This window comes from Hylaeus volcanicus, unplaced genomic scaffold (assembly GCF_026283585.1).
Source record: "Hylaeus volcanicus isolate JK05 unplaced genomic scaffold, UHH_iyHylVolc1.0_haploid 12237, whole genome shotgun sequence".
In the NCBI taxonomy this organism is placed as follows: Eukaryota; Metazoa; Arthropoda; class Insecta; order Hymenoptera; family Colletidae; genus Hylaeus; species Hylaeus volcanicus.
In genome coordinates this window covers 2067053-2085730 of record NW_026533172.1, presented here as the reverse complement: position 1 = coordinate 2085730, position 18678 = coordinate 2067053, and the positions used below count along the sequence as shown (strand labels likewise).

Genomic DNA, 18678 nt, shown 5'->3' with positions numbered 1-18678 from the left:
ACATTGAAATATTACTTAAATTGGTATGAATTGAAATAAATTGTTTGATACTCCCGACATAGTAAAGTTTCGAATATTAATTTTTATTACAATTAAAAACAATTCTAGGAACTACAACATTACATGAAGTTGTAACATCTGATTTTTTTTTTTTTGAATGATACAATAAAAGATGACCAATATTCAATTTTTTGTCTTTATAATATTGCAGTACTATCTTCTTCAATTTTTTTGTATATACTGCTGGAAAATTCCTTTTATAAAAAATTCTAAAACCATGCCAAGTGTAAAGGTAGTACTAGAGCCTCCTGAAGATCCTTTACCTCAAGTGTCAGGCTCCATTCAATCCTTAGAACGAAGTAGATTAAAGTAACAAAAATTTGCTTAAAGTTGTTTTAAACTATTCTTTCTGGAATTACTATTGTTTTCTATTACAGAACGGAAGAATCGTTAATGAGTCGCTTAGAGGATGTTTACAATAAAGTGGTAAGACATTTACGACCTGCAATACATTTTAATCTATAGAACATTTATTCAATTATACGTGCCATTTCGATTTTCTTTATCCCAATGTATAGCTCGATGAGTCCCAAGAGTCAATAGAAAAAACTTTAAAAGCCGCTTTAACTATATTTGAAGACAAGAAATTTTTAGAAACCGTCATAAAAGGATCGTTACAGGAAGCGGGTTTAAAAGGAAAACAAAATAGTTATTTCAGCGGATTTAAACAAGTACCAATAAGTACATCAGCAAGGGAAAATATCTATATGAAGCCATACAAATTTGTTAATATAAAAAGAAATGAAAAAGAAAATTCTCGAAATAAAGATGCAAGCATGAAAATTGTTAATGCAAGTAACCGATTTCTCGCGAATTCTTCAACACCGAGAGAAACGTTTTTAGCAAACAATGTTCAAGCCAAAATAATGTCACATTCATTACCTAATGTACAGTTTTCTATGCAACAACATGCTTTAGTAAAGCAAAACAAGAGCATAAGCGACAAGGAATTTTCAAAGTTAAATAATCAAGAAAATAACAAATCCTTTTACGAAAGTCATTTTTCAAATGGTCCCATGAATAGCTTTAGTTTTTTACAGCTTTCTGAAAACTTATACTCGTCAATAACAAGTATGAATAAGATTGGGAGCAGAGGAATGTCAAAGTTATCTGAGAGATTTCCTGGAAAGAACATGGCCACTAACTTACTAAAGAAGCTTCAAAATTCTGCAGCTCCGAGTGTTAGCGTGGAAGTTGTGGTAAGTTTTACATTTTTCATTCTTAAAAAAACATTTTACGCGACGAATTATTGCAACAACCTTCTTCGCTTTAATATAAAAATCAATAATAATATACGAAAGTACATGACGTTATTATTTCTTCACAGGATCTTTTTGAGCCGGATGCTAACATAGAAAACAAAATGGTAATATGGTTTCATTATGATAACATTTGAAAGTGTCAATAGAAAGAAATGGAAGAAAAACGCAACGATGAAGAAGGAAAAGTACGCTGTTATAATGAATTAAAAAAATATGCCACCAAATAAGTTAAATAACTTTTCTATAGATGTTTGAACAGGCTGCTGATGAGTTAAAATTACTTACAACACTTATGGCTGAAGGTTCGATTAATCAGTGACACTATTGTTTCATTTTTATTTGGCTCATTTCTAATAGAATTAAAGAAAAACATCCAAATTCAAATGAATGTCTTCTTAGTCGACGCCAAATCCATTCAGGCAACTCTCTCGTCTTCTTTATCAAAATTTTTACCCAGTACTATAAATTTTCTGATTAAGAATACAATAGGCGTAAGATACATGCTTTGTTTTCTAGGTTTATCTTCAAGGAAAATTAAGTTTAAGCAAATATATCAACATTCATTCGGACCGACTTCAATGCAAAACAAGCATTATCAGGTAATTGGAAGTTTGCATCAAAGAATATTTGAAAACAATTTTTAGTGCCATGATATGGTAATCATGTCGATAAGTTTTTGGATTACGTAATGAATTATTTTCTCACACCTTTTGTTAAAAACAAGAAAAAAAAATTACAATAGGTTTTCGTGCATGTCAATTTTCTTAATTTTAGAATTGCCTATTGTTAAAAAAAAAATTCCAGCTTCAAAGGTTAAATTGTGAACCTTCCAAAAAACCAAACGGAAAAAAATTTTCGTTTCTTCAAGTTAGAAATGGAGCGACGCTTTTAGGTTTGTATTGAGATTTTTATAAACAAAATTGATGACAAAATAAATTTTTTGATTTGAAAAAATGTTTTCTTTTATTAAAATGACTCCAATATTGGTGTTATTCTTTATTTTATCTTCTAAAGCAATTTTTCGCTGCTTGTTTAACCTAGATTCAGAGACACCAATCAACCCGGATCAGTTAAACGTCAAAATTGGAGCATCCGACAAAGCGTACTATTTTTTCTGATTTAACATTTTCTTGTAAGTAGTTTTGCTTCAATTTAGGTACCCGACTGTAGATCAATTGGTCGATAATATGGAAAAACGGCGTGATGCTACTGAGAGACTTGAACGAGCTAAAATTCTGGAACTTCATATAAACTTGTAATACATGAAACGCAGACTTTTTTTTATAAAATCATAAAAACTATCGTAGAATGCGTGCACAAATTGAAATGATTAAAGACGCATTACACACACATCTTACTCGAATTCTGGTACAGCGTGATGTTAATTTTTTATTATTTTTAATTTGTTTTGCTGCAGGCACTCTACGGTTCCATGGTAAATACAAAACAAATTAAAAAATTTATCGTTTCCGATATCAGTTCTACTTCTAAAAAATTTTGCGTTTTTTACAATTTGTTACGTTTCTTTAGACCGACGCTATTAAAGAAGAAACGCTTATTGATAGTATTCCCTGATACAGTGTATCCGTAGAAAAAATTTGAAAAAAATTTGCTTGTATGGTGCTCTTCAGTATGTCTTGTGGAAAAACTATGTGAAAGGGTGCACGCGGTTTTTTTTTTTTGTTACAAACTAAACTAAAATGAAATTCCATTTTAGTAGAAAAGTACTGCGAAATTTTTTACAGAGATCAGAGTAAATGCCAAACTATAATATTAATTCTCTAAATTTTTTCTTGTTGCTGAAAATTAGAAAAATTAAAAATAATGTTACAACAGTTTAATACACAACGTATTTCATCAAAAAACGTAAGGTGGGTTGTAAATGGCTTCTATTCTTTATATTACGTTAGCATAAAATGATTGCTTTTGTGGATGAATCATTTTAATATGAATATTCAATTGATTATTGTACTACTTAATATTTTAGGTTTCTATTTATCATTAAATGGTTTAAATCAATACGTTATTTAATTTGAGAATTTAAAAAAACAAAACGTTATTGTTGCCAATTTTGTTCCTAAATCTTTTCATGCTTTGTATCTTTTTTCTATCCTTTCCACACTTTAACAATAAATAGAGTCAACAAGCGTCAGGAAACGGTTGCTAGAATACATCTTTTATGTTCAGCTTAGTCTATATTTTAACATAAAGTACATTTTAAGCGAACAATGGATTAACGGCTCTAGAAAAAACCAGTGATAAGAATTTGGTATCTGCTGAACTTTTACCGTTATATAAAAAAGTAAACAAGTTATTTGATTTAATATACCATAAAACTTAAATGAAATGTCCTTTTTTTTCATATGCAAATACTATTAAACCTTCTGTTCGATAGTCTTTTTTCTAAAAACTAACAAACTTAAGAGGATTCCTTTGAGATATCTTAAATTTATTATTACTCAACAATGTATGACGACAGAAAATAGAACAAATTTCTAAATAAAAACTAAAACAGAAACTACTTGTAGTATGGTCTTCAAACTGACTTTTCTTTTTTTTTCTTCGCTTTAATAGACAAGGAAAGGTGAATGACAACTTTAAAAGTATCTTTTTAAAGGGATATATATACAATAATGTTTAAAGGAACTAGATGAAAAATGGTGGTAGTGGCTTGAGAGGTCAAAAACCACTTTTCCTTTTATCTTGAGTATGGCAAGAAAACTTATTAAAAAAAACTTACGCAGTGTATGGTAAGTTGCAAAAAAAGAATTCAAAATTCATCTAACAAGGGTTGTTACAAAAATTTAATAATTTGGTAAAAAAAAAAAGCTATCATAGGTTATTAATTTTTCTTAGAAAAAAAAAATCATAGGCAGCATTGTTATTAATTAAGAAAAAATCTATTTATGTTTTGTTTCAGTGCGTGAGGGTTTGAGTGGTTTTGTATAATTCCAAAACCACGACTTATGAATTTTGATATTAGTAACATTGATCCAGACCCAGTGTCATCTATTTGGTCTAATCCAAATATTGCCGGAGACTCTCCAGAGCCTCGAGCTGCGCATAGTACGAATCTAATAAATGAAAATAAAGTGTACTTGTTCGGAGGATGGAACGGAAAAAAAGCATTGAATGATCTTTATGTTATTGATGTGGAAACAATGCAGTGCACTCAACTTTTATCTGAAAATACTCCGTCTATACGAAATAATGTAAGATAGCTTCCTTAAAAACGGACAATAGAGACAAGAATACTTGGGTCTATTGTGTTTGTTTCTTTTACATTTGTTTTAGCACGCGGCTGTTTCGGTAGTAAATGATCTTTATATACATGGAGGTCATAATGGTGTCCATTGGTTGGATGATTTTTATGTTTTCAACACACAAACAATGGTGTGGCGAGAAATCAGCATGTGTAGTCGGGTAAATATTGAAATTTAATAAACAAAACTTTAATACACTGGATTTATCACTCTGTTAAATAGTCTCCAGGTGCGCGTTCGTGTCACACATTAAGTCGTGTCAAAGATAATTTATACATGTTTGGAGGACACAATGGGTCTCAGTTTTTTAATGATATTGAAATTTTTTCGCTCCATACTATGACTTGGACACAACTTAAAACATCAGGCCAACCTCCACCGGTACGTTTTTGTTATGTTTAAAAATGACAGCAGCTACGTCTCTTTTAAAAAATTGATAATGTAGCATGTTTTTTGCCTTAGTCTCGTAACTCACATGTTATGAGTGTATTGGACACAAAATTATTCTTATTTGGCGGTTACAATGCAAATCGATATTTCACAGAAATTCATATTTTTGATACTGAAACGCTTTGCTGGTCAACTCCTATTATTACAGGAACTATTCCAGTAACACTAAGGGGTCATACTGCTAGTGTTGTTAACGACTGGATTTTTATTTTTGGAGGATACGACGGATATGACACATCTAACCGGATTTATATTTTTGACACCATTAACCTTAAATGGAATTATATCAAGTACTAAAATGAAGTTTAAGTAGAAAAATCAAGAGAGTTTTTTTTTATAATAATGATATGCAACATGAAATAATGTTTTGGAACCATATGAAAAAATTGCTGCATATGTTTACAAACAGCCCAACCGAAGAAACACCCATCAAGCGACAAAAACATACGGCGTGTATTTGGCGAAAGCATCATGTGCTTTTGTTTGGTGGATTCACTGGACACAAGTGGTAAATTAGGGAGTATGAAAAATTGTTAACAAAAATATCATTATGTGATTGTTTGCTGGTAAATTTTGTATGGCATCAGGTTAAGTGATTGGCATCTTTTAAATTGTTTAGAAATTCACAAGGCATACCAGGCAACATCATCGGTAAAAAATGATGCAAGATATGTTTTCAAGCTTTTAAAAAATATAGGTATCATTAATGTCTCATCATATTCGAAAATTATTAGGAACAAGTGTCTTTTCCGACGTTTCATTGTGAGTCTAAGTAATTGTTTAATATTTGTGCTGTACGCTTTTATATAAAGTAATAAAAAAATTATTTTTGATATAACAAGAGATATAATGTTATTGTAAACGAAACACATCATAATTAAATTTTTTCCACCTTCACAGAGAAGTCAAAGGAAAGTGTATACCCGCCCACAAGTGTATTCTCGCAGCACGCTGCCCTTATTTTAAAAATCATTTCATGAATACATTAAACAATGCACACCAAACAAAGGTGCGCAATCGTAATTTGTAGATCTTCACATATTTAGATCTAATACAATTATAGTTTATTTTATTTGTCTAATTTGTCATGTATTAACATTTTAACAAAATTAGGTCGTTTTAACTGGAATAAGCTATCCTGTTCTTTGTGTTGTTTTGGAATACCTTTACTCAGGTAAAAAAAATGAGTAAAAAAGTAATTTTATTTTCTATATAAAAAAACATTTTTTTTTGGTAAATTGGTTTGTATGATATTGAAAAAAAAAATCCATTTTTTTATTTATGTGTTTTATAAAGGCAACATCTCCAATTATAATTATAAAGTCATTTATGATACAATTAAAACATGCCACCAATGGAAACTTGAAGAGTTGAAAGTGATTTGTGCTAAATGTATGCAACGGTATTTAAACTCAAAAAATGTTTTTGAAATTTTAATTCAAGCTAATAAATATAAGGTAATCAAACAAACACTACCATATTTTTGACCTTTGGTCATTTGACGTATTGCCCTGTCCATTCTTGTTAGGCGAATGACTTGGTTAAAACGTGTCTTAATTTTATACTTGATGAAGCCAACGACGTGATAAAAACGGGATCGAGTCTGAGAAATGATGTGTATGTTGGTATATACTAATTATTTACTTTTATCGTGAAGATTTATTTGACGTTTTATTTTTACGTAAAACTATTATATATTTTGTGTAGAGATAAAGCAGCAACAGAGATTACAATCAAACCAACCTTAACATATAAATTAACACGGTGAGCCACGTTTTTTCGACATAACCTATTTCCATTTAATTTCTTTAGGTTTCTCGTATCGCACTACGCTTTTGAATCAAGTCTTATTTACGGCAATAATAATGACACGGATCTTAAAAAATAGTCATTTCTGTACAAAAATGACTCGTGTTTTTAGATGACTCAATTCTCTTTTTCTAAATTATACAGATTACCACTAATGAATTTATTTATTTTGAATCCATTTTAAAGTTTATTAATAATAATAAAACACTATAGTAAATACTGTGAAAAGTATGCATTTTAACGAATCAAGTCAACGATTCGTAGGATAAGAACCCTTACTAGTAAGGTTAACCAGTACAGTATACAAAAAAAAAAAATTCAAATTACGGAATAGTTCTTAAGATTCAAATGACATGAGAGTTATAACGATGATGTTAAAAAAGTCTTTTCATAATTTTTTAAGAAAATATAAAGTTCAATTATTGCAAGCTTTTCAGACCCATAAGGTATAACTTCAATATTTTCGTGAACGTGTCAGCTGAACAGTTTTTGAAGCCTTGTAAAGCTTTTTTTTTAACTTTAGTCGAATTAAAAATGCGTGCTACAAACAATCTAAATGTTATGTAGGACATTCTGGTCGTTGTTTTTTCGAATGTTACAACAGTCATTAAAAAACTAGTAAAAATTTACCCGTTTTTCTACAGAAACAACTTCATTAATGGGAAACCGAGATCATGCAAAATTAAGGTACACAATTTCTTTTGCTCTTGCTGAACAAGTAGAATGTTTGATTAAAAGTATCATTGCGAGAGACTGGAAAATCGTTGTCCCCCTATTAATAATCTGGTTGATTTGAAAGAATCACAGGTATTCAAGACAGTCATTCAGCGCAAATTGGTCGTCGATAATATGGAGTTTCACTTTCACAAGTTCTTGATGACGCGTAATGATATTGCACTTGCCATGAATCGGTTTTTTTCTGCAGTATTGTTAATTGAACAACTGTGGTGGAAGGATGGTAAAAAGGATAGATTTCACAACGTTACGTTTAAAAACAACATTTACAAAGAAAAATCAATATCAAACAGTTTTTTTTTTTTATGGCGGTTTGTATTTTCCACCGTTGTTTTGTTGTTTTATGATTCTTAGTTACACACATTATTTGCTTTTAAATTGTATTTTCTCATCATAGCTTCAGTGCTACGTGGACCAATGAAAATACTCTGTTGGGTTCCATTACTTGAAAACACATATTAAAGAAACATTCGTTACTATTGGTATGGATGTGGTGTCAAGGAAGTACATTACATTGTTAAAAATAATAAACAACGAAAAAAATTGTACCAAACAATGATGATAATGTATTATCTTGAGATCTATTGAAAAAGTTATATTCCCAATTACATTAGGTTTGACATTTTAGATTAAATTAAAAAAAAATTGAAATGAATTCTTTCAGCAGTACCGGACTATTAAACACGGTTGGGAAGGAAAGAAGCGGAATCAAATTTTGATTGACAGTCTTAGAGTAACAATAATCAGTGTCTGTTAATTACTCTCAAAAATAACAAAATTTTACTTTTCAAAACAAATTAGGTTGAAATTTGTTTTATCGCTTAAAGCTTGGAGTAAAATATAATTTGCTCTTGTTTTTTAAATAATGTTTTTTGCTTAGGGTGATATATTGTTTACTAGAAAAATTTGTAATGAAATGTTACACCCTTCAGCATAGTGAAAGCCATAACAAAGTTATGGGGTGCAGGGTTTGAGTATTTAATTTGTGCTATGAGTGTAACTGTACAGCTTTCGAAATTCATAGGGCGACTTGTTTTATGTTTTGTGTTACGGGAACTTGAAGTTTTAAACTAGAAAATATTACCAACAATATATTAAATTGTGGAGCGTTTTTTGAAACATTATCCGTGTCGCGTCAGTGAAAGGAATGAGAAGAGCTCAATCTTAATTGTTCAAAAAAGATTTCAAAATTTTTCTATATAACGTTTCTTATCTTTCTTCACATATTTTTGACTAACACGAAAAAGTTCGCGTTTTATGAATAAAAGCATACATTAGATAAAAACTCAGCTTTCTTTGTTTTGATTTAGGGAAAATAAGGATAAGCAACATTGCACTGGAAGCATTTATTAAGTACACTTTTTGTAGCGTGTTAAAAAAATTTTAAAAGCAGTGGTATTTTTTTTTTAATTATAATGACTTGTTAAGAAGCACACTGTGTTGACGCATCATAAGCGCGTTTTTATGCTTCCCGAAACACATGGAGACATTTGCGCATATTTGTATAAGGTTTCATAGAAGTTTTACATTAAAATATGAGTGGAAATCGGATGCTACGGTTGTCTTATAATCAGATACGACCATCGCAAGGTTGTACGAGATCAAGTGATGTGATAGTGAAATCAGTTTCTGTTGAGATCAAGCTAATTAAAGAGGACGAAGATGAGGTATGGATGTTGTTTTGGGAACGAATTTTGTTGCGAGAACGCACTACTTTTGGGCTAGATGGTTTTGAATATCGTCGACTTTTCAAAGAGACATGTGAACCGGAAGGTAAGTGAACGTTCTCACAAAGTGTCTTTTTTTGGTTATGTTACAAAAACAATAATTCATTTTTGCACTACATTAATTTATGAGAAACATGCAAATGCATTTACCTGATCAGAATAGTGAAGTGGATTGGAGTACATATTTCGCTGACTTGACGTATTGGAACGTGAAGCTGGATTGTTAAAGTCATCTATATAGATGAGATGAACAAGAGAATATTGCGGAAGATTAAAATATATGTTACATTAATGAAAAAAATCGAATTTATTGTAAAATTTAAGATACCGTTAAATGATTGAGACGAAGCGTCATCCAAAAAAGAATAAGTTGATGGTTTGTGATTAGAGACATCGTGCTGCTGTAGTGGTAAGGTAGAGGAGTCCAAAATGCCGCATGCTTTTGAACAAAAGGCGTGGCATATAACCGACAACATGGATTGTCGTCTGTCACAAGTAGCGCGTAAGAAGAGGTGTAACATTGTAAGTAACTTTTTTTTAAATTGTTTTTAACGACACAGAAAAAAATCTTACGTTGATTTACAGTTTTGAAAGGACATTCTTAATGTTGGTTCATATTTTATTTCCCGTAATGTCCCGTCTACCAGAAACGAAAAACAAAACCAAAAATTTTGTTATTTTTCTTTGTTAAACTATTAAAATAAAAACCAACTTTTTTTTATACTAAACCATTCATTTGGTATGGTACTGCTCATTGAATTGACAAATTCTGGGCGTTGAAGCAAAGTTTTCTTATATAAACAGCGATCAGGTAAAAGTTGTTCTGAAAGCTTTTTCTCTTGCTTCTTCTCAAGTTTTGAAAGGTCAAAAGTGTCCTTACATGAGTTGGCTTCTGAAAAAAAAAAGTCGTATAAAAGTTCATAATAAAAATTATTGTACGGTTAAATTTACAAGTCTTGTTAACAGCATGGGAACAAGATAACGTTAAAGGTAAAGAAACTGCTCGGCGATGGTGATGAAAAGACTCATCTATCTCGTTTTCTTTTTCTAGTTGGTGACTTGACGCATTCATTCCCAGTGTAATATTTGTATTTGATTTTTCTATACATTGCTGTATAAAAGTAGAAAAAGTTTCGGGCAAGCGATGAAAAATAACCACCGTATATGGGACATGTTGAGAAAGAAAGATGCAATTCAATTGTAAAGTCATATGAATGATTTTTCTCGTATTTTCGCACTTCCACTGATGATGATTGTCGCTATTTAAAAATGTTTTAGAGACTTCTCCGCGGGTATCAAATTTCTGTTGGTGAGTGAAATCTAATAAAATAACTAATGTTGTAATATATGGCTCGATGGATTGAATGCGATTTTCCCAATAGTCGTTCAGAGACTGAATATCAAGTGGAAGATTATCTAATGAATGTCTGACAAAATTATCGTGTTACGACATTGAATCGCATACAACACATGTTGTCCATTACCTTTTTTGGTAAATATAAATATGCTCATGATGATGGTAGGAAATTCGTCGCTTTAGGTATAAACCTTGTCGACGCTGAGATTTAGAAAGACGTAGAGAAAACAATTCAGAGGCAGATACCGTTTTATATGAAAGGTCAAAAACTTGCTGATATGATTTCTTCTGTGTAACCATACAGTTAAGCAATGTACTTTTTTGATTTGAAGAGAATTGGCCAAGAAGAACTTGACGTATACAAAAGCATGAATAGTTGTATTTTTCAACAAACAGATACTCAAGGCAACTAGAACGATTTTTTTGAATGAAACCAATAGAAGAAAGAACATGGCTGTATAATTGACATAAAATTTGTTCAACAGAATCAGTTGTTTTGTTTGGATGAAATGTATTGGCTAGTAAGCGACAATATGCGCGAGTTGGTATCCAAGGCAGTTCAAGATACACACAAGGTAAAGGTAGTGTTTCAAGTTGCAGCATAAGAAAGTTGTTTATTTTGCTGTTTAAATAATGCATTGTTGTTAAATAAAAAACATGAGTTAAATGCTACTAAAATTCTATTGTTTTCGCTATACAGCAAGACCTTAAACAAAACCTAAAGGATGCCATATTTTTGTGCATGCATTTCAAATGGTGTTTTTTTTAACCACAAGCTTCCAACAATCTTAACGTTCTTTACAAGGATCCACATTTTATCGCTCTGTCGCTCAGTCAAACTATTGTGTAATTTTTTATTTTTGTTATCGTATTTAAACATTGAATTAGCAATTGGTTCTAAGATTAAAAAAAAAACAATGAATCTACTTAATAAAAAATATTTTGAGCGAAACGACATACTTTTTCATTTGATCTCACTGCTATTCGTATACAAGTAGGCGATTCATAGCCTAAACCACCCCACCGAATAGGCATTCCTCCTTTACGACATTGCAAAACACACTCCTGTGCTACCTACACATTACATTGTCTTTTTTTGTCTTTTGTATTAACATATAAAATGTTTCTTTTTCATTAAATTGATAAGCGCCACGTACCGATTCATTATGTGTATCAATCCAAATAAAGGATATAAAATTTGCGCCATGAAAAGTCCAATTAGGGAAGATCCTGGAAAGTCCTTCACACAATTGAGCACGCCAAATACTTGTCCATTTCCATGTTTTATTTAGATACTATTCATTAAATAAACAATAACTAAAATTACGCAATAACAGTGCTTTTCAACATGACCAACCTCTTCGTCTTTAACTACTGCAGCAAGAAATGCAATGGCTGCACTGTTCATAGACCACTGAAGTACGCGATATGTATACAAAAAATTGATACTTAAAAGTTGAAAACAATTTGTAGAGACTTACTGGAACTTGATAGCGTGAAATATTTAAACAATCATGATCCGTAGGGCAAAGAATAGACCCAACACGAAGACCCTAAATGGTAAAGACAGTCACCCAGACACAACCTCTCATTTGAAATTACTGTGCACGACCATAGCTTAGTCCAAGAGTGAATGATAAAAATTTTAATCTGCTTTTCGTGTGCCATAAACGAAATCCACTCTCCTAAGAAAACAATTGAAAAATAAAGAATTCAACTGTAATGAAAAAAGGGACCTTTGGAAATCAAACTTTCTTCCCTCCACAAAGATCCTACGTGACGAAAGGTAACATGCATTGTTGTTTCTACATTTAAAGGCTGGAGAACATGAAATACTACCTATCCAAGGTTGCATTGACTCATCAACAATAACAGTGGAACCGTGCGGAACATTCCAAGCATTTTCTAAATTGTGCATCATGTCGTTTACTGTAAAGTATTTGCCTTTAAATAGTTACAAAGCACAAATGAAATGTCAAAGTTGAAATTTGTTTCAAAGTGGAATGTCAACAATGACTTTGTTTTTTCTCAAAGAATCACCTGTTGGATTAGACGGATTAACAATACAAAGAAGGTCAGCTGATTGTGACTGAAATGGTAATTTAGTTCTTTTATAATTAGCTGCGGACCTTGCATATTCTTGATATTGTGGTTCGCACGGACCTTGAAATTTTTTATTTGATATCTAACGAGGTGCTTGAAAATTTAAATTATATACCTGCACGCCATGTTTTTCCAGGAGCTAAACGAATACACAAATCAATCAATTCTGACGCGCCGTTTCCTAAAACTAAACGTTTCTGGATATTGTTCGAATTTTCATTGATAGAAAGAAAATTCGCTAATTGTGTTTTGGCTGGTTCAGTATCCCTGGCAGGATAATGATGCATTGTCTATACAGGGTGTTCGTTATATACAATGGTGTAAATGTTAATACAAACAAACTTGTAACGCATCGGTAGCGGCTTTTGCAGCTGATAAAGGTGTTCCAAAAGCATTTGTCGTTACAGAATAATCTTCAACAAAATTTTCAAGTGAACGCCAATCTTGACCGCCTATATTGTCAATTGTTTTACGTGTTTTTGTAATCCGAAGAAATATCTTACCATGAAATGTATGAACGGAAGAATTCCAGATTTGCTCCATATTTTCCATTTCCGTTCCGTTGTCAGTTGCGAGTACTTAAAACATGTTGACTGATCTTTGTTACCCCAAAAAACAGATACCACACTCTTGTCATATAATCAGACAGGTTCCTTGATAAAACTAGACTTACCAGATACGTACTATGGCTAAGCAAAGTAAAAGGCTAAAAAAATGTTGCCTTGCCTTCAGGTCTCATGATTGGATGCGTCTTGATAAACGTTTAATAAAAAAACAAGTATTTTTGTACATTATGGTACCCTCGAAACTATTTAAATAAATTCTATTTTTTTTTAATATTAACTAAGTATTTCTGGTGTCAACATGACAACACAAAAATAGACTTCAAGTTTACGTTACCAAGAATTCTTTATTATATTTTTATTTACAAATCATATTTTTTTTTAATTATAGTTCCTTAGTAATTTGTTTATTTTGAAAGTAAATGCATCAATAGATTTTGATTTAACCTAGCACGTCCACTGTTAAACATTTTGATAATACTGCATGTATCTAAGTAAATTGTGTCGAAAAAGGTTTATTTCAAGCAGAGTTATTTTAGTTTTTCCAATATATCTATTTTCACAATCCAAAATGTAACGCAATAATTTTTTTTGGATTATTATTGAAAAGAAAACTGTACTTTTGATATATTGCAAAACTATTTCAAAGAGTAAAATTTTTTGTTCCTTACTTATTTTAGAAATACAGAAGCCTTTTTTTTTTTAATTACGAAAAAACTCATTACTTTCTATTGTATATTATTTGTGTAACATTTGAAATTATGTTCTATATAAGCATGTGTTGGAGATATGTAATTATATTATTGTGGCGTGTGGGATAGTCTTAAAAATCATTTAATAAATTTCTTCAGTGTAATGACCCTATCAGTTAAGCTACGAGCAACGTAGTGATACGAACGAGTGTTTTCGTATTGTTGTATTTATGGAAAAAGAATGACACGTTCCCGGTCAAAAATACAACTCAACATTTGCCTTTAATATATTTTAGAATTCGCTAAAATTCTTACCATCCTTTTAACACATCACCTTTCCAGTTTCAAATACCATCGTTACTTCCTTGTTACCTTCAAAAAAGTAATCATTCATAGTGTTGAACGTGTGAAGTGTTTCCACCTTTTATAAGTTTACAAAACATTTTCGGTAATTTGTAGCTTTTGGGGGGAACTGTTTCGTTGTATGACTGTCTTAAGTTCTCATTTTATAGAAATTAGAAACATCTAAGCTAGTATTAATGAATGCAACAGTTTATCTATGCTTTCTAATACATTTGTTTTTCTTTTCTCTACCAAGGTTTCGTAACTAGAGAACGTTATGAAATTTTCTGTCTAAAATTTGCATCATTTTAGTATTTTTGTCGGTGTTACATATCTTATTTAAGATTTACCCGTAAGAAACATGTTAACTTTGTTTACACATAAGAATTATACTCATATTTTAATTATGGTTTATACTAAAACGAATTCACAAAAAAAAAACAATCCTAGCAAAAGCATAGTTATCTCTCTGATTATGTTATCTTTTTATAAGAACTCTTTTTAAAATTATTTAATGTTTGTGCGTTTTCAATTTTTTTTATTTTTACACAAAAACATGTGATCTTTTTTTCCTTATGTTTTTTTGAATGTTTTAATTTTAGGTGCTTTCTAACCTTGTATAGTGCGTCTGCTTTCTGATATTCCTCAAAAAAGAAATTTTTTCTGCAGCCTGTGTTTTTATGTTTAACCTTTGTGGTGTCTTTGGAGTAGTATGATTAATAATCAAATTAGAGTACGTTTCATATAAAATTCCACTAAGGCTTATTACTCCCATAATAGTGTTACATGTGAATGACCAGTAGAGTATCTCACTTGAGTTTTCTCTTTCAAATCCTCCATTTGATATAGTCTACATATAGAACTACAAGAAATTTTCTACTAAAAAATCTTATATATGCGTGGCGTTTCAGGTTGTAGGGTTAATGTATATTCTAATTTTGATTAAAAACGGGTTCGCTAAATATTTTTTAAAGGAAACAAGAATGTTTTCTTGGACGTTTTTTATGTAACTTATTTATGTTGTTGTTTTTTAAGTAAATACAACAATCGATTCTTTCCTTATCAGATTGATTAATCTCGTTACAATCGCAATATTTTTTCTTCTTCTTTATATTGGGCAATGGTTTACGGAAGTTGAAAAACGTTTACATTATCTACATCTTATGGTATAAGAGACGACGGAGATTGATCTCAGTGTATTTCAATTATTCTTCTCTAATTGATTTCAGAAATGTAATAGTGAAAGAAAAGTAATTCAGAATACGACAGCAAAACGTAAAGGGCGTAAGGGAACGACTGTTGTGGAGGACATTACAACGCTAGTAGAAACTACTGTCTGTATTCTACAAAAAGTTTTACTCAGTACAAATCTTTCACTTGTAGGAGAGGGTATTTATTTGTTAAAAGAGTAAGTTTTTCTATTTTTTCTTATAAAATAATCTTATTATGCAAAAAAAAAGCATCTTTTATTGACAACGACATCTTGGTATGTTTTCATTTTAGATGTCAAGAAATACTTATGGATACAACAGATTTGTACTCCGTGCAAAACAGATCAAACAAAGAGATTTTTTCAAAACATGTGAAGAAGCGAACCTTTCCGTTCGCACGAAGTTATCCGAGCAACTTAGCTACTTTTAAAAACAATACTCGAAATTCTTATGGCAATAAGAATAATCATACTTTCGTAGGTTCCTTACCGCTTGAGGAACCTCTTTTAATAACACAAAAAAAAAATTCGACCTCTTCTGATTTAATGACCAACGCCAACAGTATAACATCAACACTTACAGTATCTCAAATCCCTAGTTCATTTTCTATGGTATGTACTTGGGTACAATTTTGTTGTTAAAAACGCACTTTAGTTTTTGTTTCTTTTTAAGTTCTCAACACTTCATTATTTATTGCTGAATAGCTTTCTTGTGCATTTTTTAGCTGATCAATCATTGTAATAGCAAATGTGTCATACTTTACACTTCTTCTGTATTCTAAAAGTTTTCTGACATTATACTTAGGTGTTGCATTTTGTTGACTGTGTGCTTTCAAATAGTAATAATGGTCAAACTTTTCATAAGGTATAGTGTTTAGTATGACTGTAGCAGTCTATCACCAAGGTATTTTTGAAACTCTCTAATTGTTGTAAATAGTAATGAAAGTTTTTTTTTTTTAACAATGCCAATCTTTATTGTAAAGAGTACCGCGTTCTTTCTAATCTAAAACATTTTGTACCATTTGTTCTCAAGCAATTACAAACTCATCCTTTACTTTCTTCGTCAATTTATAATTAGTTAACAATATTTTCTGATAATTCTATGACCTAACTCGCATATTATTTTTTTTATTGTCAAGACATCTTTTGAAAAACTTGAAATTGGAATAAACTGGGAAATCAATATACTTCAAGTATGTTGCTTACCTAGTGGGATGAGAGTTTTAAAATTTTTGTACGTCAAAATCAGCTAGCAAAATCTCATCCGCATATTTTACTAGAGGTTGGCGTGAAGCTGCTCAGTGATAAAATGGATGCCATCAATTCAACTTCTCTATATCTAATTACATATCTACGTAAACTAGAATCTTGCTATCATGCCAACCCTTATCATAACAAAATCCATGCTGCGTCTGTTGCGCATGCAACAGCGTGTCTTATGACGATGCTTTATATACATAAATCGTAAGAATCATATACAAACTTTAAAATAAAGATAACTGAATTATGTTTAAAATCAAAAACATTTATTTGTCGTTTTGTCATTGTTTTACTTCAGATCTTTACATAACCCTATTAACGATATTGCTATCATTATCGCTGCTTTAGGGCATGATGCGGGTCATCCTGGCCGCAATAATAACTTTTTAGTCAATTCATCAAATAACATGGTAGTTTTTCTTCATGTTGTCAATTATTAATAAACTTTTATTTTGTAGGCAATTTTTTATAATGACACCTTTGTACTAGAAAACGCACATAGCGCCATTACTTTTAAATGTTTAGATGCGTAGGTTAAAAAATATTTACCACAGTTTGTCAATCTTTTAAGACTGATTGTTTTTAGACCTGGAGCTAATATTTTTGCTAATGTCCCGCGCAAAGTATTCCGCGAAATCCGGAAACGAATTATAGAGTTGATTCTTATAACCGACATGGGGCATCATTTTGAAGCAGTCTCAAGGTTTCGTTTACGACAAAAAGCGTTAGGATTTAATTATCTTTGTGATCCTGACGATATGTGGTAAAAAAATGATGACAACATACCATGATTAAATTTTCATCTTTTTTTTTCTACTGATATTTAGGCTTGTTATTCGTATGTGTCTTAAATGTGCAGATTTGGGTCATACGATGGTTGAGTGGGAACAGCATTTTGATTGGTCTTTGCGCGTCGTAGAAGAGTTTTATCAACAAGTAGTTTCAGATTCGCATCATTAAAACCCTGATATGAAAATACTCCAATTTCTCTTTCTACAGGGAGATCATGAATTACAGCTAGGCTTGAAAATTTCTCCTTTATGTGATCGATCTTGCCATGTGGATTTTTCGAAAGCTCAAAAAAGTTTTATTGAGTTTGTTGTTCAACCTCTTATGACTCAAATGGAAGAATTAGAATACGGCTTTGGTATAAAGTAAGCTAGCAAATTAGAAGCCTGTTTGTCGCTGAAGAGTATCTTTTATAGAAAGGCGTGTATTGAACGTCTCATGTCCAATAAATTGAGATGGGAGAGTCTAATAGCTGAAAAATACGTACCAGAGATTTCCGAAGAATACAAGAACATGAAAACTGACGCTTCCTTGACTATTCAAATTCTAGTTTCGTTATATATTGAAGGAAAAATTCTAGTTCCGTTACAAAAGTAACTAAAATACAACACAACAACCTTCAAGAGTAAAAAAACAAGAGTGAAATTACTTGATACAACGACATATTTTTTTACCGCATGTCATTAAAAAATATTAATCAAAATCACCTACAGCAGTGACAAATGCGTCACGCATCTTCGCATAGAATTAGCCATGTTACACAGGGAGTATATTCTAGAGACAGCATTTTCCGATGTATATTTTGACTTCTTATTATTTTTTTCATTATACTTATAGTGAAAATGTTTGTTTAATTTGCAATTATTATTATTATTATTATTAATTTTTTAAATTTCGTACGATACATAATGCTGTATCTTCCTTTAATGTAAATTGTTTCATCTTTTCATATTTTTTATAGAAGAGTACTCTACTATAACTATTAACAGTCATCTGTATATTAGAGGTGTCATGAATTTTTTGAATGTCAAATTTAAACATGTACTACATTTTTTT

The 18678-nt window shown here is 30.9% G+C and overlaps 4 protein-coding genes and 1 long non-coding RNA gene across 13 annotated transcripts; 4 read left to right on the top strand and 1 right to left on the bottom strand.

Annotated features, from left to right (window-relative positions):
• Positions 1-41: 41 nt before the first annotated feature.
• LOC128883819 (uncharacterized) lies at positions 42-3070 on the top strand. Its single transcript, XM_054136573.1, has 14 exons — positions 42-369; positions 438-486; positions 579-1259; positions 1388-1426; positions 1469-1507; positions 1570-1624; positions 1680-1778; positions 1839-1921; positions 2097-2214; positions 2364-2424; positions 2479-2577; positions 2630-2690; positions 2740-2757; positions 2853-3070. The coding sequence occupies exons 1-14, from the start codon at positions 173-175 to the stop codon at positions 2895-2897; spliced, it is 1644 nt and encodes a 547-aa protein (XP_053992548.1). The 5' UTR covers positions 42-172; the 3' UTR covers positions 2898-3070.
• Positions 3071-4064: 994 nt separating this feature from the next.
• On the top strand, positions 4065-7085 carry LOC128883911 (rab9 effector protein with kelch motifs-like). 2 transcript variants are annotated; one of them, XM_054136777.1, is made up of 14 exons: positions 4065-4137; positions 4243-4534; positions 4617-4745; positions 4808-4966; positions 5048-5325; positions 5445-5543; positions 5623-5686; positions 5733-5797; positions 5936-6044; positions 6149-6209; positions 6332-6492; positions 6564-6652; positions 6743-6799; positions 6848-7085. In XM_054136777.1, exons 2-14 carry the CDS (start codon positions 4289-4291, stop codon positions 6921-6923), a joined length of 1593 nt encoding a protein of 530 aa, XP_053992752.1. In that variant the 5' UTR covers positions 4065-4137; positions 4243-4288; the 3' UTR covers positions 6924-7085. The 2 variants fall into 2 exon arrangements, with proteins under 2 accessions (XP_053992752.1, XP_053992753.1); XM_054136778.1 differs by lacking the exon at positions 4065-4137 and having other exon boundaries at positions 4185-4534.
• A 1658-nt stretch (positions 7086-8743) lies between these two features.
• LOC128883713 (histidinol-phosphate aminotransferase-like) lies at positions 8744-13365 on the bottom strand. 4 transcript variants are annotated; one of them, XM_054136353.1, is made up of 18 exons: positions 13270-13365; positions 13109-13218; positions 12882-13056; positions 12704-12826; positions 12503-12607; positions 12400-12435; positions 12266-12348; positions 12145-12216; positions 12021-12077; positions 11821-11958; positions 11624-11737; positions 10791-11560; positions 10246-10733; positions 10019-10198; positions 9880-9946; positions 9635-9792; positions 9457-9539; positions 8744-9377 (listed from the first exon to the last, which is right to left on the bottom strand). In XM_054136353.1, the coding sequence occupies exons 1-12, from the start codon at positions 13316-13318 to the stop codon at positions 11498-11500; spliced, it is 1125 nt and encodes a 374-aa protein (XP_053992328.1). In that variant the 5' UTR covers positions 13319-13365; the 3' UTR covers positions 8744-9377; positions 9457-9539; positions 9635-9792; positions 9880-9946; positions 10019-10198; positions 10246-10733; positions 10791-11497. The 4 variants fall into 4 exon arrangements, with proteins under 4 accessions (XP_053992328.1, XP_053992326.1, XP_053992327.1 ...); XM_054136351.1 differs by having other exon boundaries at positions 13109-13318; XM_054136352.1 differs by having other exon boundaries at positions 10258-10733; positions 13109-13318.
• LOC128884451 (uncharacterized) lies at positions 11823-13277 on the top strand. Its single transcript, XR_008459389.1, has 7 exons — positions 11823-12082; positions 12137-12223; positions 12281-12449; positions 12512-12737; positions 12785-12856; positions 12903-13121; positions 13174-13277. It is a non-coding gene; the product is annotated as an uncharacterized LOC128884451 (long non-coding RNA).
• A 523-nt stretch (positions 13366-13888) lies between the features above and the next one.
• Positions 13889-18633, top strand: LOC128883701 (dual 3',5'-cyclic-AMP and -GMP phosphodiesterase beta-like). Of its 5 annotated transcripts, XM_054136326.1 has the most exons (15): positions 13889-14469; positions 14966-14985; positions 15033-15096; positions 15275-15369; positions 15430-15529; positions 15593-15771; positions 15867-16185; positions 16713-16766; positions 16823-17037; positions 17132-17243; positions 17292-17362; positions 17420-17596; positions 17661-17769; positions 17833-17987; positions 18039-18633. In XM_054136326.1, the coding sequence occupies exons 3-15, from the start codon at positions 15076-15078 to the stop codon at positions 18217-18219; spliced, it is 1788 nt and encodes a 595-aa protein (XP_053992301.1). In that variant the 5' UTR covers positions 13889-14469; positions 14966-14985; positions 15033-15075; the 3' UTR covers positions 18220-18633. The 5 variants fall into 5 exon arrangements, with proteins under 5 accessions (XP_053992301.1, XP_053992300.1, XP_053992304.1 ...); XM_054136325.1 differs by having other exon boundaries at positions 13889-14403; positions 14966-15096; XM_054136329.1 differs by having other exon boundaries at positions 13889-14403; positions 14966-15096; positions 18043-18208.
• The last annotated feature ends 45 nt before the right edge of the window (positions 18634-18678 follow it).

Excerpts from the sequence above, each read along its gene's own strand:
- LOC128883819 (XM_054136573.1), top strand. The coding sequence starts at position 173 with ATGACCAATATTCAATTTTTTGTCTTTATAATATTGCAGTACTATCTT. Across the intron at positions 370-437 it reads TTAGAACGAAGTAGATTAAA|AACGGAAGAATCGTTAATGA; the intron begins GTAACAAAAATT and ends TTTCTATTACAG. Across the intron at positions 2,425-2,478 it reads ATTGGAGCATCCGACAAAGC|GTACCCGACTGTAGATCAAT; the intron begins GTACTATTTTTT and ends GCTTCAATTTAG.
- LOC128883713 (XM_054136350.1), bottom strand. The coding sequence starts at position 11,302 with ATGCATTATTTAAACAGCAAAATAAACAACTTTCTTATGCTGCAACTT. Across the intron at positions 10,199-10,245 it reads CAAGACTTGTAAATTTAACC|AAGCCAACTCATGTAAGGAC; the intron begins GTACAATAATTT and ends TTTTTTTTTCAG. Across the intron at positions 9,793-9,879 it reads TTTCAAAACTGTAAATCAAC|ACGACAATCCATGTTGTCGG; the intron begins GTAAGATTTTTT and ends TACTTGTGACAG.
- LOC128883911 (XM_054136777.1), top strand. The coding sequence starts at position 4,289 with ATGAATTTTGATATTAGTAACATTGATCCAGACCCAGTGTCATCTATT. Across the intron at positions 5,326-5,444 it reads CTTAAATGGAATTATATCAA|CCCAACCGAAGAAACACCCA; the intron begins GTACTAAAATGA and ends GTTTACAAACAG. Across the intron at positions 6,653-6,742 it reads TCGAGTCTGAGAAATGATGT|AGATAAAGCAGCAACAGAGA; the intron begins GTATGTTGGTAT and ends TATTTTGTGTAG.
- LOC128883701 (XM_054136325.1), top strand. The coding sequence starts at position 15,076 with ATGATTAATAATCAAATTAGA. Across the intron at positions 16,767-16,822 it reads GGGAAATCAATATACTTCAA|CTAGCAAAATCTCATCCGCA; the intron begins GTATGTTGCTTA and ends CGTCAAAATCAG. Across the intron at positions 17,597-17,660 it reads TGTGATCCTGACGATATGTG|GCTTGTTATTCGTATGTGTC; the intron begins GTAAAAAAATGA and ends ACTGATATTTAG.